General features: G+C 45.7%; 1 protein-coding gene across 2 annotated transcripts; it reads right to left on the bottom strand.

Moving 5' to 3' along the window:
* Positions 1–695: 695 nt before the first annotated feature.
* RIC8A (RIC8 guanine nucleotide exchange factor A) lies at positions 696–22,725 on the bottom strand. Of its 2 annotated transcripts, none has more exons than XM_038405140.2 (12): positions 22,379–22,725; positions 21,441–21,789; positions 19,347–19,548; positions 10,352–10,399; positions 8,617–9,231; positions 7,810–7,910; positions 7,116–7,266; positions 5,917–6,012; positions 5,486–5,630; positions 4,613–4,757; positions 3,472–3,591; positions 696–2,078 (listed from the first exon to the last, which is right to left on the bottom strand). In XM_038405140.2, the coding sequence occupies exons 3-12, from the start codon at positions 19,428–19,430 to the stop codon at positions 1,958–1,960; spliced, it is 1,626 nt and encodes a 541-aa protein (XP_038261068.1). In that variant the 5' UTR covers positions 19,431–19,548; positions 21,441–21,789; positions 22,379–22,725; the 3' UTR covers positions 696–1,957. The 2 variants fall into 2 exon arrangements, with proteins under 2 accessions (XP_038261068.1, XP_038261072.1); XM_038405144.2 differs by having other exon boundaries at positions 7,810–7,904; positions 22,379–22,716.
* Between the last annotated feature and the right edge of the window lie 624 nt (positions 22,726–23,349).

Raw genomic sequence — 23,349 nt, 5'->3', positions numbered from 1 at the left:
CCCCCCAACCGCCCTCCACAACTGCACTTCTGGCCACCAGGACTCCCACCACACCTTGATTTCCTGGACCACAACCGTTCAGTGATAAGGCCACAAGGCCCAACCCTTCCTGTCCATCCTCTCCGTACAAAAGAGAAACACTGCTATGCTTAACCTACTCTTTCGTTCAACATGGGTCAGAAACCGCACTATCTACATATAAGCAGGTAAATATTTAGCCCAGATCCACTCTACAAACACTAGCTGAAAACTTCATTCTGCAATTCTGGATATGCCCGTAGATATTCTACACGAAGCAGAAAAGAGAACTAACATGCTTGGACTGTATTACTTATTTTTAATAATTACAACCCGTTAAAAAGTAATTGGAATACTTATGCTCCTTTAGCTACAGTACATGTGGCGAGGTACAGGGGGCAGAGTTAAGGGTGTTAGTGGAATCTTAACTTAGAATTTCCTGAATCTCAGGTGCTTAGATATTTCAAATTAAAACATTCAGTGATATGTTAGGTTTTTTTGGTTAAGGTCTAGAGAGATTTTCAGCCTTAACTGTTTCTTAATATAGCCTATTATTTGGGAGTAAAACTAATGTTTGGAATGATCGTGGCTATATGACAGATCCCCAGAAACACTGGCCGTTTTCTAATTTGCTTAGAGTTGTGACACCACTCAGACGAATCATTGACACACAATCATCTGTCAGAAGGTTTCCTTTATTCTAGTGTAATTCTTTCTATTTGTACTAATATGTTCTGAAACTCTTGGTACAGGAGACAAATTGGAAGATAGTTTCTCTTCTTTAAACAGAAAAGTCTACGCCAGAGTGCAGGAGGGGATTTGATACCAGCCTGGGAGTGCAAAGAGGAGCTGAAGCAGATGATTCAGCAAGAAACTACGCTAGGGGTCCCTGCCTTTCGTTCAGAAAGCAGAATGGGAGAAGTTAGTCCAGAAAACTGAACGTAGTGGAAACAGGAACACTGCACAGTTCTAGAGACTACAAATCAGAGCATTGCTGGCAAACGGTCACCTGCAAATGTCAATCCTGCAGTCAGTGTGAGTGCTGAAAGAGCTATACTCCCCTACCTCCACATGTGTTCCCCACACAGAATGAGCACACGTATCCTAACATGGGTCCCGACAGGCACATGTGCTTAAACATTACACTCACCTCCCCACCTATACGCTCCACAGCCATTCATGTATACACTCCTTACATGCCCACAAACATCTATATGTGTATCTAAATATTACACGTTGACATGTGCCCATCTGTTCATATACAATTGCATACATCCCTTATATCCAGGCTCACCCATACAAGCACGTACCATCGGTATGCAGACATTTAACGCCCACACTCTTCTAATCCCTACACATATGTCCAAGGCATGTACTCCACTTGTACATACCCATTCATGCACATCTCATGTTCCCAAATTCCCACATATGTTCTCTGACATAGGCACACCCTCGTGTGCCTTTACAAATGCATGCACGCTGCACAAGTGCCTCACATACCATGAACACATCCACCCCATAAAAACACCCAGATGCGCACACAGTCATGTGCCCACACAGCAGTCAGCACACACAATGCTCCACGTGCTACTGGACCCCGTTCATGTAAAAAGATATTCCCTCGTCCCCCTTCCCAATCTTCCCTTATAAAAATCCTACTGGACAATACTGGGTTTGGGATGGAGTGTGAGGTCCTCAGGGACACTGAGGGAAAGAGACCAAGATGAAACCAAGCTGTGGCGAGCTCTTTGGGAAAGGAGAGGTGGTTATGGGACCGGAGAGGAGGTGGTTTTTATCCGTCTGGTCAGTGGACTCCAGCCCTGATTCAGATCGCACTGGGCGAGTCCTCACCCAGTACTATCCTCTGGATGCAGCACCAGTTCTGGAGGGAGAGTGGAGAGCCCACTGTCCTTGGGGGTGGGGGGTGGAGAGGTGTGAATCAGTCCAACCCCAAGTCAGAGTCAGATGATGACCTCTCCTCCGCCAGCTCATGCACAGCGTTCTCCAGAGAGGTGAGATTGCCCCCTGGAGTCATCCCCATCGGCTGGATGACTTGCTGTCTGCAATACAGAGTGAAAGAGCAGAGTTAGTTTGGCAAAGCGAGTTCCCAGGAGAAAGCACATAATGTCACTGGAGGGGCTACAAAACTGGGAGACTGGGGAACGCTCAGATCGCTGAGCACTCGTGTTCATCCCCTGAGGGACCTGTGGGCACCTCCAGATGGCAGCCATGGAGAATGCTTTGCGGAATACCAGCACATTAGAGGCCCCACAGTTAAAGCAACAGGCCTGGTTCCAGCAACAACATTCCCATGCACCTAAGGAAGGAATAAACCCGTGAAAAGAACGAGGGGCTGATTTTCAGAAGTTCTGGGCATTCACAACTCACACTGAACTCCCCACCTCTGAATATTGCACTTCCACTTGCAAAGCTCCAAAAGGCAGCAGAGAGAATCCCCCAGCCCACAAATCAAGTCCAAGGAATGGATTGATGCCTCTTCTCAAGCAACCCAAAGAGTGCAGCCCCTGCGGCAGGGTGGGCTAGGGGCCCAGAACCCCAGTCATGTTGGAATTAGCGTTGGAGGTTCCAAGAGCCGCCACTCTAAGCTCCTGCTACATTGGTTGGATACTAGAATCTCCTGGGCATTCCTGGCACAGTCCAGAGTAGCACTGGTCAGAGGCAGGGAGTGCTAGCTGAACCACTGTAGTGTAACTTTAGGACTGGCACCAGGATGAGTTTCTCTAACTCTGACACACATGGGCTAACAGCATTAAATGTGCTGCCCTGCTGCCCTTTTCCTTCCCTTCCCATCTCAGTGCCTTCTGAACTCTCTAGGTAGATCCCAGACCCCTGTCTGCAGTGCTCCTGAATGATGGATGAGTGCCTACTGGAGAAGGCTCTCCTGTGGGGAAGGAGAATTGGTGCCATTGGCTGCCATCTGTGTCTGAAATGCTACTTCCTACCAGCAGGGGCAATGCCACCATCTGCTAGAGAACTCCCAGGCTGAACTCTGGTGAGGTGACAACTCCCGATGCACTGGGAGGTGGAAAACACATCTATTTGGTAGCCTGCTGCGGTCTCAACAAGGCTTGGCTAAGGCCCCTGAACTCCTTTTGCTAGGGTAACAGAATCCAGCTCTGTTAATTTATTCCTATGTTAAATCTTCCTAGCAATCACCCCGAGTCCATCCCCTATGATCTTCCAGGGCCCTGAACTGCTACCAAACACTCACTGCACTGAGCTGGGATTCCCCTCCTCCTCAAGGCGTATACATAGTTGTGTGCCCATTAAGACTCTCCTACAGCACTGACCTGCCATAGTCATGATTCTGTGACAAACCTGGGTCCCCAACTCTCAGTGTCTGACCTATATTAGCCAGGACTTTTTCTCCTAGTGCATTCCCACTACATCCCCAAACCACAACTGCGCATCCTTTGTTCTCTCTTCTGATACCTGGATAGCTTGTCAAACATGTTAACCAGCTTCATGGCTTCATACTCCTTCTGCTCCTCAGTCATCCCTTCCATGGGGTTGGGGAGCTTCTCCTCCACACGACCTGTCACTGGGTTAATGCTGAATGCAATGATGGAAACAGAAGGTAGAAAGAGAAAAAGAGGGAGATAGAAGAGAGAAACAGGTTCATTAAAAAGCAGGCTGTATCTCTGAGTCTACAATAGCACAAGAGCAGAGCTGGCCACAGAGCACATGCTCTCTCCTCTCCTTGGGATACTGGCACTGGTGGTATCACAGGGGACAGCTAGGTGCTCCTGGCATTTGCCCATGCTCCACTACATCACCCCTCACTCTCCTTAGGTAGGAGAGTCCTGTCAAGCCCTCCCCTCCTTCTCTGGCCACCGGAGTGGGAATAAACCCTCTCCTCGTCACTTCCTTCCAGTAGCCTCCATCTGTAGAGACTTCACCTCCCTCCTCTTCCATATACATGTGGTCCATGTGATTCCAGAATTGATGGACTAACGGCCTGATTTGACCTGGCAATCCTACATTCAATCAGAGCTCGGTAGGACTGGAGAGTCCCCTTTGTCCACCCCATCACAGGGTCACAGCTAAGCACTGCCGAGGAGAGAGAGGAACATGTTCACTTTGGCTGCAGACAGGGACCCAGCAGCTGGAGGTAGATATGACCCAACCCTCATCACACTCGCTGCCCCATCTCCACGCCTCTCTGGAGAGGCTCAATAAGGGAATCTGTTCCACTGTAGATGATGTGCCCTACTGCCAGTGAGTGGATACAGGCACACTAGCAGCTGTCACACAAGGGGAGCCATTCCCCCGGTGGGGATGGGTGGGGCACTGGAGTAGGAAGTAGGTAATTTTTGGATGAAATGCCATCAAATGAAATGAGTAGTGAGGAGGAGAAAGTGGACGAAGCCCTGGGCAGGGGGATGCAGAGAGAGGATGGGGAAGAGCAGAAAGGAATAGGGTGAGAAAAGTGGGTAATGGGGTAGGTGAGGGCACAGGGACAGGATGGGGAAGGGAGCTCGTGAGCACAGGCCGGGCATGGAGAAAGGGATTTGTGAGTATGTAGGGACAGAGGGACTGTGGCGGGAAGTGGTGGAGGGAAAGGGGTCCTTACTTGGGCTTAGCTTCCTTGTATTCCTCTGTGTCCGTGTCTTCATCCTCAGAATACTCTCCCTCTGCCCGTCCTCCTGCCATGAGGCCTCGTGCTGCCAGGAGCCCCGCTGCATTGCCATACCCTGTGTACTTCACAAATCGCGACACTGATGGGGAGAGAGACACAAGAGTCAGCACATCCCCGTGCTGCCCACTGGCCCTCCTGGGGACAGGCTGGGCTGACTGAGAGAAAGTGACCAGTTTTAAACAAGAGGCACCAGCCAGCATGGACATCCACTGGATAAATCCTCATGTGGAAGAGGCAGATGGGAAATGCAGACTGTGGCACTGATAGTCAATACACCGCTCCTGAGTGCTCAAGCAGCAAGTTCAGCTCCGGGTCCTCCTTCTTCAGACAAAATCCCCAAGAACCAATTCTTCCCCTGGACTTTGTGACAGCAGAGCGAAAGGTAAAGCAAACAATACCAGATTTATCATCTGACTCCCCACACTGCAGGGTCTGGACAACGGATCAGTGGAGCTGCATCAGCTGACAGCAGGTCTGAATGTTGCCCAGTGTGTCTGTGAGGTAGGAAGGAGCTGTCTCCTTGCAGAGTGTTTCACTGACCACTGGCACAGCTCATCTATATGGTGTGTCTGTGAGGTGGGAAAGCAACTCTGCCTTCCCACAGTGCACTCCTGTACTACCTGCCCCAAGCACTGAATGCCTGGACAGCGTGTCTGAGGGGTGGCAAGTTGTGTCCTCTAGCCTCAGAAGGTCTGCTGTGGCGTAAGCTCTAATTGGCTTTGACCAGAAATTGGATTCCATGCCCTGCCTCCCTGGCACTAAGATCCCAGAGGATCTCATCCATCCTGTGACGTTTTCGTTACTCACCGCTCTCCTTGCAGAGCACAAAGAGGAACTCGGCCGCGCAGTGCTTCACGTCGGTATCAATGTGAGTCATCAGACGCACAAGCTTGTTCCGCAGCAAGTTCCCCACCTCGGGGCGATTCTTCACGTCCCGCAGCGGAGGCAGCACCTGCAAAGCCACAGCAAGAGAGACGAGGCTGGAATAGCACTGGGATTTCCAGAAAACCTTTGTGCCATGATGCAATTTACAGATCAATTAAATGAATAAACTACTGGGAGTGCGGCAAACGTGGCAGGTATTGTGGGGCTCAGAGTCATGGATAGCAGAATCGGTATACGGAGGGAGAGGAGTATCTGTTTGGAGGCTGGTGGTATCCATAAAGTTTGTGTTATTCTTCTCCCACCTCAGAGGAATCAGGAATGAGCGTTGGATTCTCCCTACACCAACATGGTACCTTAGCTTTGAGGAACTTCCTCGTCTGGCGGTGGACACGGGCACTCTCCGTCAGCAGGTTCAGCACAGGGGTCAGGGTCTCCTTCAGTTTGTGACCCTGTGAAAGAGCCCAGAAGAAACAACAACAGGTCATCACAAGTTCACGTAGTTCTCATTGTCCAGTTCCTAGCATAAACAGATCCCGAGAGCACAGGCCAGAGATGAGGACGGAAGATTCCAGTTCTGTACCACGGCAGCTTTCCCACTGTGTCAGTGCTCAGAGCTGGCAGCCTCTGTGCATTCGCTGTATGGCACAGGGCTGCCAGAAACACACTGGAACACAGGAGTGACAGCAGAGAGTGCTGGGAAGTCATGCAGCCATGCTCAGAAAAGTTCTCAGAGTATTTCTAGAGACTGAAGACCACACCCAATGGTGTGCTCCTGAGTTGGTGACATTTTTAACAGGTTTGCTTCATATAACACCTTTCTGTCAAAAATGAACTGAGAACTTAAAAACAATTTTATTTTTGGCTTCAGGGAAAACTCAGTTTAAGTTGCTGGAGTAGTAAATCCAGGAATTTGAGGGGTGGGGGTGGGTGTTAATCCCCATGATCTGCCTTAATGAAGCCCACAAAAACTCCACCGACCCTTCACCTCAAAGTGGGATTGGTGACAATCAGTCCTCAGACCTCCTGAGTTAGTAACAGGAAAGAAACAGCTAACCAATCAATCAACTGGCTACTGTACAGCAAGTTACACTGTCATATCCAAACAGCTGACCAACACACCCGGTAACTAACCAGTTCCAGGATTTCCGATTCAATCAGCTGTTCAGCACCCTGATAAGTCAGTCAGTCAACCAACTCCCATCCAACAAATCTTGCCATGCAAACAGCCAATAAATATATTACTTTTTAATCACTCTACTGTCCAGTCAACCAGTGAACCTACTCAAACACCAACCATAATTTTTTGGAATTGTCTGGAAAATATTCACTTCTATTAAAGGTTTAGCTACAAACTACTCTGGTGAATTCCAAACCAGCAATCACTTGCTGACATTCCTGTGGTCTCCTCGTGAGGTGATTTTGGGTTTTTTTAATGGAGAGAGTAGCACTGCTGGGCAGGGATGGAGGGCCAAATCTGCCCTACAGTGAGAAGGGAAGGTACTGTATGGAAAGATGGCACAATGAAAAACTGCACAGCATCTCCTCTACCTACCCTGTCAAGTCGTCGCTCTAAGAAATCCAGCAGGACACTGACTGCATCCATGTTGACACCCATGTACTCAAGAGAGCCTGGCCGCACCTTCGGGGTCAACAGGACATCCAGACACATGAGAGGCAGGTTGCCCAAGAGGTTAACTGTGTGGCTGAACATACAGGGAGAGGAGGAACAAAGAGACATCCAAGGCTCTGTGTTAATGTAGATTCTTTTACTCTTCAAGGAGCAAGTTAATTTCTAAATTCTAGCAATATGAGGAGCCAGAGGTTAAGATCAAAAACCATCGTTTGCTGGGACCTGCAAGTGGACTCTTCTACAACCAAACTAATCAAAGGATGTGCACACAAAGGTCAAACATGACCTGATTTTGGGAGGTCTCAGCTCTCTCTCGAATGACAATTGTCAATGTTAATTGCACAACATATGGCAACTGCTCAGTATGACTCAGGATATGTTTAGATATTTAAGGCCAGATTGTGAAGACCTTTTTCAAATTGGTGAGCGATTCTTGCTCTGGCAAGTAGTCCCATTCCCTTCAGCAGGGCTGCTTATAGAGAAAGGTACCATTCAGCATGAATCAGGGTATCAGAATCTGATCCTTAGTGTCAGGATGGCTTATATAGTAGCACCTTCTCCTCTGGGTAAGAAGATTATGTGTGTTCAAGTCTTATGCCAGGACAATGATCTTCACCTATGAAATTCTTCTGTCCGGTCCTCTCCATCAGCTGAAATCATCAGGCAGTGACGCAGGAGAGCGCCCAGACGTCGGTACAGAGCAGCATCTTCCTGGCCCCAAAACAGAAAACAAAAAACCTGATTATGAAAGGGAAGCACATCTCTGCAGTCCCTGAAATCCCAGAGTCTGTTTGCCTTCTGCCTCTCTACTGCTGTTCTGGAAACAGAACACTTCTGTACACGGATACCAACAACCAAATCTTGATAAAGTGGAGTAAGAGGAGTAACATACAAATCATGGCAATGTCCCCAGAACACTCTTTCTGCTTTCTGCCCCACCCACACACTTGCTCGTCCTTTATCTTGCTCCATATCCCTCCCGAGTCCTCCATCACACCACATGGTTAATCCAGGGACCAGCAAAGGCCACAGACATTCCCAAGAGTTAGCCATCTGCAATCTCCATCACTAATATAGAAGGTGGAAAAGGGCTATGCCTTGGCCATTTCAATGGTGAGTTACATGAGCGTTTTGCCCTCGTCTGGCACAAAGAAATTATTTTTAAAGTCATAAGAAAGTTTACAAAACGCTACAATTTGTTAAGTGTTAACAGCGTATAGGGCAGAGACAGCAGAGTTGTCATCAAACTATTCTAGAAGTGAAGTCCCCATGGGTTGCTTCTGTTCCTACATGTGTGTATGTAACCGTGAGTCCACAGACTGGAGGATGCATCAACATCACATGCAACAGGGAGGAATTGCTCAGCGGAGGTGAAAAACCACAATCGGATCAAGGCATGGGCAGTGACTTCTGGGAAACTTACCTCATCCACCTCCCTCTTGCTGGAGTCAAATGTGATGTTGAAGAGCACCTTAAGGATCTCCATGGCACGCTCTGTCTCCTGGCGTGGCAGGGGTAGGGGAGGGCTCCCCTCAGTGGCTACCTCATGGGGGTCCAGCCATTTCACCCCTAGCGTCAGCTCCAGGGTGTCTGTCATCAGGCTGATGCCCCTGAGCTCCTGGGCCAGCTGCTGCCGGATGTCCACCCTCAGTGCTGTCAGCAGGAACAGAAGACGCAGGTCAAAAAACTTGACCTCATGGGGGAGATTCTTCTCATTGTAGAGTTTGATGCGCTCGGTAAGACCCACCACGAGCCGGGCCTCAGCCGTCAGCTCTTGTGCCCGGGGACTGCTGAAGACAATGTTGCAGAGGCATTTGAGGGCCTCCAGGATCACATCTAGGTCTGGGACTTCCCGAATAAGCTCCTCTGAGTAATCAATGCCAGCGTGTCTGGCCAAGGTCTGCAGGCCTTCCCTGGTGGCAAAGGGGTCAAGGCAGCTTTTGTCCCGGGACAGGATGCGGATGCTTTCCAAACATGTGACTTGGCAGGAGGGCTGGAGCTCTCTCTCCAGGAACTTGATCAGCAGCTGGGCCATTTTCTGGAGAATTAGATAGGAAAAATGAAGACACGGCAAACAATGCCTTAGCTCGGACATTTCAACAGCTGTTCTCACGCGTGGGCACTGTGTAATGCACCGCGCTGAGACAGATAAGCAGTATCTAGAGATGGGCCTACCATAAAGTTCAGATCAAGACATGAACTTTCCAAAGCTCAAGGGCATTTGTCTCCAGAGTGTGGGTTTTGACTCACATCTAGCAATAATGCATGAAAAGGAGTATCATAGAATCATAGCATCTCAGGGTTGGAAGGGACCTCAGGAGATCATCTAGTCCAACCCCCTGCTCAAAGCAGGACCAATCCCCAACTAAATCAAATACAGAGTACAGAATTGGGGCGGGGAGGGGATGTAATGGGAGTCTCAAGGTCAGACAGCAGGTGATACTGGGGATGGGGGAGCAGGCTGAAGGAACTGAGGGGAGGTTAAGACAAGGTTAAGGGAAGGATGAAGGATCTAGCTGGGTTGAGAACAGGGTGGGAAGAAGGGAAACAATCTCAGAAGGTTTAGATATAGTAGAATGTCATTAATTCTCACTAATAAATAGGAGACTCATTGGCCTAGACTCACTGCTGGGGTAAATTGGGATAGCTCCATGAATACTGATTTACACCAGCTGAGGATCTGTCCCATTGTGAACTGCTAATATCTTGCAGATCAGCGAATAAGAAAACAAAACAGCAATAAGAGCAAAGGTAATGCATCTCACAACCCTGCGCAGTTTTGTTTCAATGTATAACACTTCATATGACACTAGTAAATGTTCTGCATATGTTGCATAAGTAATGATGCCAAAGCAAGAGAAGACCTTACTACAGCTCGCATTGAGGAATAACGTGCCTGGCCTTGGGGAGCAAGGAGAACGACAGCAGACGTGGCATCATGCCATGTAGAACCTGCCCCTGGATCAGGTATGGATATGCTGACAAACCAACGCAGGGGACCACTGTTCTAACCCAATGCTCCTCCATCGGTGACCCAGTCCCGGTGAGAGAGCACTAGCTTCTCTCTGGGATTTGCCATCTCTCACCAAGCTTTTTGGTATTCACTACTCTGCATTCAGGTACCTCTGCATGGCCATAGTAAGAAACAAAGGACATACCTTCCTCTCCTCCCGCTCTTCATCTTCAAAGGTGAAACACTGAGACTTCTGTGAAAACAAACCAGAAATTATCAGCCTCAAGAGGCAAAAAACAAACAGAGAAAATAAACTTGCTCTACAGTATACAATAAATGGTTCAGGGACAGCCATTGGGCTGCTTCTACCCAGCAAGCCACATAATGAGAGAGCTATGAGCCAGTCATTGAACTGAAAGGCAGCAATGAAAAAGGAAATAATTCTTCTTGCAGAATAGAGCCAATCTATGGAACTCACTGCTGCAGGAAATCAGTATGGCAATGTTTATCAGAGGATATTAAAGGGTTTTAAGATATTTACATAAAACAAGTAGAACCTAAGTAGCTGAAGTCACTAAGAAACCAGGCAAAAAGTTAACAGAGAAATCAGGATTGCTTGCAAAGTTCAGAAATCTATTTCCCCCCATTGTATAGCACAGTTGACTAGACTCATTATGGAGAGTTTCATCTTCCTCTGAAGTATCATGTAGGAGCCACTGAAAGAGGCAAGATACTGACCTAGATGGGTCAATGGTCTGATCCAGTATGGTGGATCCCTTGTTCTTATATGCCTAGGAAACAATTCTACTAGCACTCTGTTGCAAAACAGTTACCCAGCATTATATAGGTTCAAGGAGCCAACCCGCAGGCACTCCACAAGGCATGTTTCCACCCAAATTAAAAACCAACGGAGAAGGAGCAGGAGTCACATGAACTGGATATACCATTTCAAGTCCTTTATACGTGGTTGCAATTAGGGCTGATCCAAAATCTGCTGAGGTAAATGGAAAGACTCCCACTGACTTCAGTGCACTTTGGATCAGGCTCCTACTTCCTGGAGTTTGCATTACATTTTAAATGACCCCTTACACACCCAGACTATTCTCCAGGCTCTCCTCTGCTCCTCGTCATCTGTCCTCCTTCTGCTTCCTGCCATGCGTCCTGTTAAGCCTCCTCCCACTCCATGTTCCCGCCATTCCTTCAACGGTTTTGTGTGACTTCCTTCTTCTTCTTAAATCTAAGCCTCATTATATCACATTTCTCTCCATTGCCCTGTGCCCTGATCTCACTCCTTGTCTGTCCAAGCCATTTGGAGATTTATTAACAGGCATCTTTGTACTCATCAGCCCCCGATCTCCTACAGTTCATTAACAAGTTTCATCCCTTCACTGCATGTTCCTTCTTTTAGGTCACTGCGATGGAAATACCTTTTTAGGATGATATCTCAAAAATGGATTTTTCTTTTGTTCTCTGGAGTTTTAAGATCCCTTAGCAATTTATATATGCAGGTGGTTCCTATGTCATGTCTGCTTTACAAGGCACTGGGCTTGATCCTCTGTGGAACCCACAGCTCCCCATTTAGCTTGCTAACCTACAGCACGGGATTCTTAGGTTAAAGGCCATGGGTTTCTGACTTGTACTGGGTACAAATATTTCCACACATTGCTAAATTTGATGTAGGAATCACTGTGTGAAATTTTGTGGTCTGTGTTACACAGGAGATCAGGCAGATGATCACAATGACCCCTTCTGGCCTTAAAATGTAGGACTCTATAAAACAATATGAACAGTTATGGAAAGAACATATGAGTAGGGATGAGAGCTGTCATGTAGGAGAAGCTTGTGTCCAGCTTTGCCCATAAATCCATTCTTTTCTAAAGTCTATTGTGATACCTATATGTCTCCCACTGCTGTATGGTTGTTTATGAGCACCTCCCAAGCACTTAAATATAGAAACAACAATAAACTCTCTCTCTCTCTCCTTTTCTTCTTTCCAGGCCTCGGTGAAACACAGCTTGATTCCCTGATTGATTGTTTTTTATTTGCTTGTGTGAGTGGGTGTGTTGAGTGTCTAGTGCCTTGATTAAAGTAGAGAAATGTTATTTCTTGAGAGAATAAGCTGCTTCGGGCTCTTTATTCTGTGGTCTATGAGGCCATCCTGGATGTGAGTGATTGTCTTGGTGAACTAAGAGCATAATTCCTTGCAGTGAGAGCTGCTGTGTTCTGGGGTTGAGTGATGACCATCTGAGTTTGCAGTCTAGAAAAAATTCTGCAGGGCATTGCTTTGCTACCTCCATAGCCAGGGAGAGGCAGGCTCTCTATCTCCCTCATAGCAGTGGCAGAAGTTGGTACTGGAAGCTGGCTGTTTCAGAACAAATTTTCCACCACTTGCCTGAATTTCTTCTTGCTTCTTCCATCCTAGGCTGTCCGAGAACCATAGTGATCCAGGGTGGATCATGGTGTGTCAGTGCTAATATCTATAGTCATAATCAGGAAGTGCTTAGCACTAGTGCTAGTTCTTCTCCTCCTTGGCCTCTCAGTTGGTTCGGGTTTAATAAGCAAGTTTAGGAATTTGCCAGTGTCCAAGAGATTCTCAGGATTGACCATATGCTCCAGTTTCTTAGTCTAACAGCAAAGCTTCTGCTACTCTGAAGCCCAGTTCCCTCCATCCCACAGGGCATCAGCTGAGAAGGACTGCTCCATGCTTTCAATACCCAAGCAAGCAACTAGCCCAGGACTTTGATAAGTCACCTTCTTATTTGCAACCCTGATCAAAGACCACACCCCGACTTTACAGCACCTTCCCTCTTCACGAGGCCGCTTCACACTGGATCAGAAATGTCTGAGATCTGTCTAAAAGGGTATTTTTAAAATTGCAAGTGACATGAGCATTTAGACAGTGGCTGCACTAGAAGTGCTTTACCAGTATAGGAATGTCAGCACACTACACTGGCAAAGTGCTGCTAGCGTGGACGTAATTTATACTGGCAAAGCTGCACTTTGTACCAATACAGTAAAAACACTCCCCACGAGAAAAACACCAGTAAAAGTGCAGTTTTGTTGGCATAGCTGAGTCTACATGAGGAGCTTCTGCTATGTCAGTCAGGGATCAAACCTCTTCATGTGCCTGACCAATGTAGCTATGCCAGCTGAAGACTGTAGTGTAGACATAACCTTATTCTGCTCTCTTTATCCTGCTCTGTAGGCCCCATTGATGCACGTGGACTGGCTGTAAAACATGCCAGGAGGTGAGCAGGCTCTGATTTTGCACATCTTTCTTTGAAGAGACCTCTCCCAAGAAAGATCCTATTTCTACAATTTTTAAAAAGATGTAAGATGTGAAGGATCATCTCCCCAAACTGGGAAGGTAGGAGATACATCTCTCACCTAATACAGAAGACTTCTTGGCAGCGAGGTGAAGGCTTTTGGTCTTAAGGCACCAAAGGTGGACACCAGTCACTTAGGAATGTACACACCCTCTTGCATCTTAAATACTCTAGGTATTGGTCTTACTCCCTCTCCTTGGTAACTATTTCTATTATCTTCTCCACAGCCATGTCCTATAGTTTCCTCAATCTGCTCTGGATTTCTTAATATAGCTGTTACACTAGCCTCTCTCTAGCCCCTCTATTTTCAAAAGGTTTAAAATATAGAAGCATAAATTGCCCTGTCTCATTTCCTTCGTTATCCTCATATTGATCCTGTCCGCACCCTTTGGATGGCTCAGCTTTCAGATCTTCTAATTTCTGATTAGCTATTCTGGACATGATCTTGATTTTCAATATAATTTTATATGTATCCTTCATCCCAAAGTCTTAACAAAATATGCAACATCACAGCAGGGTAAAAAGAATGCCAGGCAAACAATCAGCACACCGCACGAAAGTGGGAGGAGCCTGGGTGATGTCTAAGGACTTCAAAATGGATTACTTAGATCACTGAGCCATTCCTTCAGCATGTCATCTTCTTCCCGTGGATCCCAGGCAATTCAGATATGATGAATAAAGCGTATAGGTCTGTGTCTTGCTCTTGGTTCTCAATGCTATGATTTAGGGAACTCCCCATTCTTCTGGAACACAAAGAGCCATCCCTGAGGCCCCCCAGTCTCCTTCATCTGCCTCTCATCCTTCACTCAGAAAACATTTGTGATTTAGCTTGCCTCTGCTTTTCATCCCTCTGGTTTCAGTTTTCATGGCAATTTTAATGTACAATTAACCCCTTCACTGTTGAACTCTGGTGCCACTTCTGTATGGCAGCTGAATGCAGCAGCATTATTTTAAGTGCTAACCTGGCAATGGAACATCAGAATTTCAGTGATGGCACACCTGCTACAGCATCTGCAGCATCACTGGAGGTGCATTTTAACCAGGTTCGTTAGACAGCATTGAAGCAGCTGATTTCATTCTACAACCTTTCCATTCCTCTCCTAACCCTGATATTTTATATCTCAAAAGTGCCTCCTTCTTCTTACCCCGATGAGTCTGTTTTTATCTGAACAGTCAAACTGGACTTTTTTTTTTTTACACTTTTGAGTGGCAGGCACACAGAATTTGTCCATTTTATTCTCCATCAGGATCCTTTGTGTCACATTCAAGTTGTGTCTTGCTCCTCCATTGCTTCAACCTTATCAATTAACCCCAATTTTACACTCCCTTCCACATCTGGCTCTGTGAAATTCATTGTCCCTACAATCCTTCACAATCAGATTAACTTCATTTACACACCTAACTAGAATTACTGGCACTGTTGCTTTGATGTTTCCCCACCTCTATGGCTCCAGTCAAGTCCTCTACGCTACTCAAAACTAAGTCAAGACATTCCTTTCTTCTCAGCTCACTTTTATACAGCATGCAAGGAAGCCGTGTATTTACATTTCATCTCTTTGAAGCTGGGGCACAGGGCCAGATCCTTAGGTGTTATGAAATGGGGTGATGACACAAGTGGCTTTCCACCTCTACCTCTACTCCTGGAGGCAGAAGGGGACTGTTTTGATCTCCAGGGCAAATTAGAACAGCTCCAGAGCAGCTCTAAAGCCATTTCAGTCAGTCCAAAATTGCCATGCCTCCTCCCCCCGGCACACCCACTGCATCCGGAAGGTGGTACCAGGAACACGTGATGCGGTAGAGCTGCCAACGCTGACTTTATGCCACCCAAGGATTCCCTTATGCAAAGGGACTCCTCAGCTACCCTGTTAGCACAACTCTGTGTTCCCTTTGCACTCCAGGAGGTACAGAGGAGATGAAGCAGGGGCTGAGAATCAGGCCTTCTTCTAATTGTCCGTAAAGGACAACGTAAAGGTATGGTGCTGCATGATAATAAGGAATAATAATAATGTCCATAAAATTCTGATTTATTCTTTTTGCTTGTTATCTACATATGTATATAGACTTGATTTTCAAACTATGGGTAAGTCATTTTAGCCTAGTACTGTGTATAACACACACCTAACTGCCTGTCTGAGCAGCTTACTTATTTTAGAAGACTACAGTGCAGTAGCAGAGAAGTTGATATTTGTGATCCAGGTATACTGTATGTCTGTGCATATCAGTACTCCATTACTCCCCAAATCATGCATATATCGTTCATACATTTTTTCTTCTTGATATGTAGTGCTCACTAGTGCACTGTTTCATCTATTCATTTTCTCTAGTCTATCTATCTAGGTATTATGAGGTCCTCGTTATCATAGCATCTGAGCTTGTCAGTTATTTACCACGTGTTCTTTAAACACAGTTGATTAGCATATATAAATCACACCCTTTCTATAGCTTATTGCAGTCTGTATTTGCTACCGTTGAGTCACTTTGTAATAGAGATCATTTTAAATTACGTAACAACTATCTGCAAGTAGATCATGTCAACTTTATGATATACTGCAGACTTTCGGGGTGCATTGTCTAGAAAATGTTTTCATCTAGTCTTTGGTACCTTTCATGTAGTCTCAATAATACAGGACCAAATCTAAGGGTCTTATTCAGATTTTACTCAGTCATTTTCCAGCAAAGTTCTGCTGAAATCAAAAGGAGTGTTAAGCGAGTAAGGAAGGAATAACAGTGAGGAAGGATCAGAGGGTTTGCTCACCATGGCAGACGGATTAGTGGAATCCCTCTCTAACATCCAAAGCATGGCATTTCAAATCCAATCTTTTAAAGAAATAAACAATTTTCATACCTCGACATGATGCGTCTTTCAAAGGTTTGAGCCAGATATCAATCTATGTAACTCCAAGGTCTCAAAACATATTATCCTATTAAAATAAGGCAGAGGTTGCTAAAGCAGCTAAAGGAAAACCCAACTGTGGCTGCACCCTGTGCAAATGGGCAAGAGGTGGAGGGTGCGAGTAGCCTTTTCTCGTTCCCCACCACCTTTGCCATACTGGATCAGACCAGCACTCTGGAAGCTCCTGCTTCCATCAGTGGCCAATGCCAGATGTTTCAGAAAAAGAGGTAAAATGGACAATTATAAACTAACATTTCCATGGGGGAAGTTATGATTTACGCCCCAACAGAAGAGGGTTTAAAGACCTTTATAAATGTTTTATCCTATCTAATGTAACTGCAGATATCCTTGTTAGGTATGTAAATGTCCAGTCCTTGTACCCTCTTCAGCTACTTGTCTGAATTATACCTTGTGGCAGTGAGTTCCACCGGTTAATTATGCAGAGAGAGAGTGTGTGTGTGTGTGTAAAAAGCATTTCCTTTTTCCAGTTTTAAAGGTATTACCTTTTAATTTCACTGGATCATAGAGTCATAGATTTTAAGGCCAGAAGGGACTATTATGATCATCCAGTCTGACTTGCATAAAACAGGCCAGAGAACTTCAACCTTTGTGCCTTTATGACAAGAAAAGGTAAGGATGTGCTCCTGACTGATCTTTCCTATATCACTCATTATTTTATATACAGGACCACTCTCCCACCCCCTTTCCAAACTAAATAGTCCTATCCTCCTTCATATGGAACCACTTCCATGCTCCTAATCACTTTTGTCATCCTTCTCTGGACCTTTGTCATTTCTGTTATATCCTCTGGCGATGCAGTAACCAGCACAGATTATAATGGGCCCTGAATTCTCTGCCGGGGTTATAATAGGCCCTGAATTCTCTGCCAGGGTTATAATAGGCCCTGAATTCTCTGCACAGCTCCATTGCAATTAATGGAACTATCCCAATTTACACCAACAGAGAATTTGATCCACTGCTTAAGGCAAGGATGTCTCATCAGTTTACATAACAGTATTATCATATTTTTGTTATTAATCTCCACCACATTGTTAATACTCCCTAATATCTTTTTTGACCAACATTGTATATTGCCCAGATGGTTTTATTGTGCTGCCGGCAAATGGGGTCTAGGATTTTTTCCAGTGTGATTATACTTAAATTTAGACCCTATCAACATGTATGAATAGTTCAAATTGTTCCTTCCAACGTGCCTCCCTTTGCACCAATCCACAGTGAATTTTTATTGCCCTTGTATTGCCTATTGGCATCTGATCCAGCACCCACTGAAGTCCATGATAGTCTTGCCATTTACTTCAATGGGCTTTGGGGATCCGGTCTGTTGTAGGGTCCCTCAGGAATTCCTTACATTCTTTTGCAGTCTTGAGAAATTTACACAATTTTTTGTCAACTGCAAATTTGGCCTCCTCTCCTGTTCGCAACATCTTCCAGATCCTTTATAAAAATATTAAACAGCCTGACATGAATTCTTCAGGCACCCTAATGTTAACTTCCTTTCATGCTCATTGTTGAAAAGAATATATCTGGGGCAGGAATCTCCCATCATCTTCTGTGGCGAAGACGGACACAAAGACATTGCCTTAGCTTCTCTTCAATGTCTTATCCTCCTTTATTTCTCCCTTTACTCCCTGACAGTTTAGCTGACTTGTTAACTCTCTCCCAGGCTTCCTGTGTCTGATATACTATCAAAAAATGTCTTGGTGTTTGTTCTGCTATAATGACAGGTTTCAGAGTAGCAGCCATGTTAGTCTGTATTCGCAAAAAGAAAAAGGAGTACTTGTGGCACCTTAGAGACTAACACATTTATTTGAGCATAAGCTTTCGTGAGCTACAGCTCAAGTGAGCTGTAGCTCACGAAAGCTTATGCTCAAATAAATTTGTTAGTCTCTAAGGTGCCACAAGTACTCCTTTTCTTTCTGTTCTGCTATGTTTAGCTATTTGCTCTTCAAATTTCCTCTTAGCATCTTAATTCGTCTTATATTTCATCTGCCACGGTTTGTGTTATTTCTGCTGTACATCGCTTTTATGGGGTTCTACTGTTTCTTAGTTGAGACTTTCACTGGATTAAAATTGCCCGGTTGGAACAGATGTAGCATGCACAATTTTTCCCTGGAAAATGACACTTGTGCAACAGTATTTGCAGCTTTCTCTGCTTGCTTTCCACCTACTTCAGTGTGATGCAGAATGAGTCATGTAGGATCTGATGGGCCACATTCATTCCTAAGGTGACTCCTTTGAAGTGAATTTCACCTGCACTTGCATATTGGTTCCTGAGTTGAAAACGTCATGCGTGCCTATTCTGAAGGGGGCAACCCCTTCATGTAATGTTTTGAAACAATTCCAAGCTGGTAGCGGCAATTGCTCATTCCTACCAGTTCGTTCTTTTCATGTGCTATTTTTGATTTCTCTTATCAACTTTCAGATGAAGCATGGGCAAATCCCTACTGTTAATGTGCTTCCTTAATTATCTTTAATTGTGAACCATAATAATTCTACTCCATCCACAGCTTCCTCCTTAGTCCTCATATGTTACCTCCAAACCTTCCTTTGCCATAAAGGGCTCCTCCTTTCTATCTCACTATTTAGCCCCCACATGGGCATTCATTTCGCTGCCATGTTTCCCTTGCACCCTTGATGCTAAAAATCCAGCCTGAGTGCTTTACTTCCAGTACATAAGGGAAGCAGGAAGGGGAAATGTTTACTAGATGCTCAGGAACAGTCACTGTCAAAACATACATGCAGGAACCACTGATGTTACAAACAAAAGATTGACCAGCTAAGCAGGTTAATGGCAGTTTTATTGAAGTGACGCACAGGCAGATGTAGGTAGAGGAGACAAACGGGGACAGCTGGGTGGCACAGAAATCCCACAGCACGGCTTCTCCAGCCAACCTGCTCCCAGACATGTAAACAGGGAAAGCCGAGGACTGGCACAGGTCAAGCACAAACACAACACTCACCTCTTGATTGTAGATCTGCAGCACCTTGAGGATAGCGTCTTGTTCCCCGCTTTCCACAGTCTCCACCACATTCTTGAGCTCCATTGCCCCAGGAGCTTGGATATGGATTGGAACGCTATGGGGTGGGGTGGGCGGCCTTGCAGCGTTGCCGGATAAATACCCGGATAATTACAGATGCACAGGGACCTTGATACACAGACAACTGGGAGGGAGCAGGGAGGATCAGAGAGAGAAAAGCAAGTGAAATGGCTCACTCTGTTACATCCAAAGGGCAGAGCAGATGGATGACCCCCATAAAACCAGGCACTAACTCCCTCTTTCTCTCGCCCTTTAATCCTCTTCCTCCTCTCTCTGCTTTCCAATGTTTAATAAATGCCCTCCCACCAACGCACTTAGGAAACCTCCCTCCCTTTCCCAGCCGGAAGATTAACACAGAACAGATAACTGTAGCTCCCTGCAGCCCTCCTCCTCCACCCACTGTCCTGATTTCTGTTACCACATAGCAAACTCCCAGAAATGACCCTGTGGAGTAAAAGAGATGCACAATAGACAGACAAGCACCATCCAGGCTGGGTTAAGGTGGCGCTGTCCTTTAAGGTGGCATGAAGAAGTTTCTCAATTTAAAGCACTGGGATTTTGCTTTGTTGGTTCAACAAAGAATCTAGAATACTGAGGTGCCTGCGTAGCTCTGTAATTGGGGAAGATGGGAGGATATACCGAACGCACTATAAAAACGCCGGTCTTGAAGATGGATAAAAGGCCTCTATAGGCCAAAGCGACAGTATCATCCAGGAAACCAATGTGTTTTACAAGTATATTAAATAATTAGATGTGTATTTATATGCAAATAATACTCAGATTCTTTGGGGCTAGGCCAGTGTTTAAGGTTGTTTGTAAAGCACTGTGTTGATTTATAGCACTGAGAGAAACAGTTAATAAATAATGAATGTAATAAATTACTGAGTATGATTCCATATGTTTATGGATGTTTATATTTTCTATATCTAGATGTCAATTCTGCACTAAATATTGGTAGTGTAAAATGACACAGTAAGGCCATGATCCTACGATGAGTCCCCTGCAAACCCCTGGCCCCTGGCCCCCCACCCCCGACTTCAGTGGGGCTCCATCCAGAGCTCGTTGCAAACGTGTGCACCAATTCTATGGCATTACCACAATAAAGTTGAAGGGTGCCTGCTGACTGCCCACCATGATGTGCACCCTGAAGTTTGAGAGCTACTAATAGGGCCATTTAGGAAGACAGAGAGGAACACAGCTCTCAAGATGCACCAACCACCCAAAAAAATTAAAAGAAATTCCATACAGTTGGAGACATTAAAACTGGAAAAGGCAGCTCATCTAATCCACCCCCTTTGGGCCAGTACAGAATTGTTCCCTACAGTGTATTCTCCAGCTTTTTGTCCAGGCTAGTGTGATGGAGCTTCCACCACTTCTCATTTAGACCTCACTATTTGAAATTTTCATCTTGTTTTTCATCTTGCATTTTTCTGTTTAACTCATGAGGAACTCATCCCATTAGTCTTAATTCCACACCCAGGACCATTCTCTCTTTGATGCCCACACCCACCAAATATGTATAGAAGCTGGTCTTTGTGCTCCTCCCCCTGGTTCTGGTTCTGCAAACATTTACACATGTGCTTAACTTTGGTTCTGTGAGCAGTCCCTTGAAATCAGTGAAACTACTCCTGGTAGTGAAGTTCAGCATGTGTATAAGGTCTTTGCAGAATCTTAGTCTTTGTTTAGCCAAACTACACATGTACATATCTTTTAATCTTTCATAATAAATCAATCTTTTCAGAAATCCTGATCACTTTGGAGGAACAGAATGGGACCAATGGTAACTATTTTACTAAAAGTAAGGACTGGGGCTCCTCAGTAGAGACAGAGGGCATAGAAGCAAAATGTCTGCAACAATAATAACCATTATAATAATTATTGGATAAGCTTTATTTTAAAAGATAAAATGTTGCTAAATCAGTTAAAACAACTCCACCTTCCAGATCAATGAAAAAGAGTATAAACAAACATTAGGAGCTACTATATGTTAAATAATATACATATAAAGCACATTACCTTTACTTTTGCTTTCCTTGCTCAGGTTTCCTGCCTTATTTCCTGAACACAGCAGCTGTCGCTCCAATGCAGCGTTTAGTGAGGGCACCTACTTTGTTTTAAAGAAAAACTTGTTTTTTCAAGCTCGAACTCCGGCGGCAGGGTGGAATGTGGTGTCATCTGCCCGGCTGGGTTGCTGTTCCTAGGGCAGGGTAGCGGGAAAGAGAAGATCTTTCTCTCTTCCCCCTCCCCGCTGTCCAAGGCGAGTAGGAAAGGGAGGGTTTGTGTGTGTGTGACTCATACGGAAGTTGCGACCTGTGCTGTTAACGCAGCATCCGATAACCGATTCGGAAGTGGTAGGTGGCAGCAGCTCGGGTAGGGAAGAAGAAACAGACAAAAGAAAGGTTTCAGAGTAGCAGCCGTGTTAGTCTGTATTCGCAAAAAGAAAAGGAGTACTTGTGGCACCTTAGAGACTAACAAATTTATTAGAGCATAAGCTTTCGTGAGCTACAGCTCACTTCATCGGAAAGAAAAGCTGCATTAGTGGAAATCTGGGATCGGGGGAGGGGCAGAGTTAACTTCCCGGGATCCGCCATAAGAATGTTAAACAATGGATGCAATCTGGAAAGACTGTAGGTGCTGAACACCTTTTTCTGGTAGGATTAATGACAAACAATGAAAAATCCTCTCTTCCATTGTGTTTGAGACTGAGAGTCAGATGGGAAAAAACAAACAAACCCTAAAGTAAAATTATCAAGGAGGGCTGGGCAAACCTGTTCTTTCTCTATGTTTTTCAAAAATATGTATTATGCAATATTTAAAGCTATGGAATATAAAATAGCAAACATTATGAAACTAACAAGGCATGTGCTAAATATCACTGCTCAATCGCTGTTTTTCTGTTCCATCCCATCTCCTTATCTGTTCGTTCTCGGTGTCCCAATGGTGTAAATGCTTACTGCCAGGCGGAGCGGCTTCCTCCCTGCGTGGTCCCGCTGCTGGAGCTCTCTAAAGCCTAGGTCCTACCAGCTGTTCCCCGTCGCTGGAATCCTGCACCTCTCGGAGGCTCTGTGCAGGCGCACGCGTCTGCTCACATGGATCAAATTGCAGGCTCGGGGATTAAATAAATAACATTTTGTCAGTGTGAGAAGGAGACACGGGAAGTTTAGGCCAGGATGTTAGGCTTTCTTAATTAAAATAAACTATAGAAATGTTTTCCACGCCGCTCAAAGCTTATTTTTGTAAATGTAAATATTCCTACGTATCCCATGTTACAACAAGCCCAAACAAAACAGCATTGCGGTACGAGCACTGAGGCCTACCACCAGGAGTGGCGCTGTCTAATCTCCAAACTCTAAACAAAGGGGAGCAGCCAATCGGGATGTCGGAATCCCTCCAGGATTGTCCTGGAGTCTCCAGGATTTAAAGATTAATCTTAAATTAAAGCCTATCATGTCATGGGATGGAACCTCCAGGAACCCCTGGTACCAAAACTGGCAACCCTAAGCTTGACTGACCCAAAGGGGTGAGAGACTGGAGTGGGTTATAGCCCTACAGACCCACACATCACCAGGTGTATTACTGCGGTAGACCAGCACCCAGTCCGGCGTGGGGCCCCACTGCAGTGGGTCTAACACAACTAGTATTCAGCCATCAGACGGAAGGGGCGCATCTAGGGTGACCAGAGGGCAAATGTGAAAAATCGGGACATGGGGTGGGGGAGATAATCGGTGCCTATATAAGAAAAAGCCCCAAATATCAGCACTTTCCCTATAATAACGGGACATCTGGTCACCTTAGGCTAATCCACCTTCTTGCCCGTGGGTCCCCAGCCGGTGGGGCACGGCCCCTTCCCTGCCTAGCATGGGCAAGCCTGGCCACCCTGCCCGGCCAGCCGAGGCGCAGCAGCCAGGGGCTGGATCGGAACCAA

The sequence above is a fragment of the Dermochelys coriacea genome, chromosome 6 (assembly GCF_009764565.3).
Source record: "Dermochelys coriacea isolate rDerCor1 chromosome 6, rDerCor1.pri.v4, whole genome shotgun sequence".
NCBI classification, from domain to species: Eukaryota; Metazoa; Chordata; order Testudines; family Dermochelyidae; genus Dermochelys; species Dermochelys coriacea.
This window is presented reverse-complemented; position numbering and strand designations above follow the sequence as displayed.

What these genes read in the sequence shown, in the direction of transcription:
- RIC8A (XM_038405140.2), bottom strand. Translation starts at nt 19,430, where the DNA reads ATGGAGCTCAAGAATGTGGTGGAGACTGTGGAAAGCGGGGAACAAGAC. An exon ending in GCAAGAGGGAGGTGGATGAG is followed by an intron (nt 7,911 to 8,616) that starts GTAAGTTTCCCA and finishes TTTCTGTTTTGG; the next exon opens with GGCCAGGAAGATGCTGCTCT. An exon ending in CGGACAGAAGAATTTCATAG is followed by an intron (nt 7,267 to 7,809) that starts GTGAAGATCATT and finishes CTGTATGTTCAG; the next exon opens with CCACACAGTTAACCTCTTGG.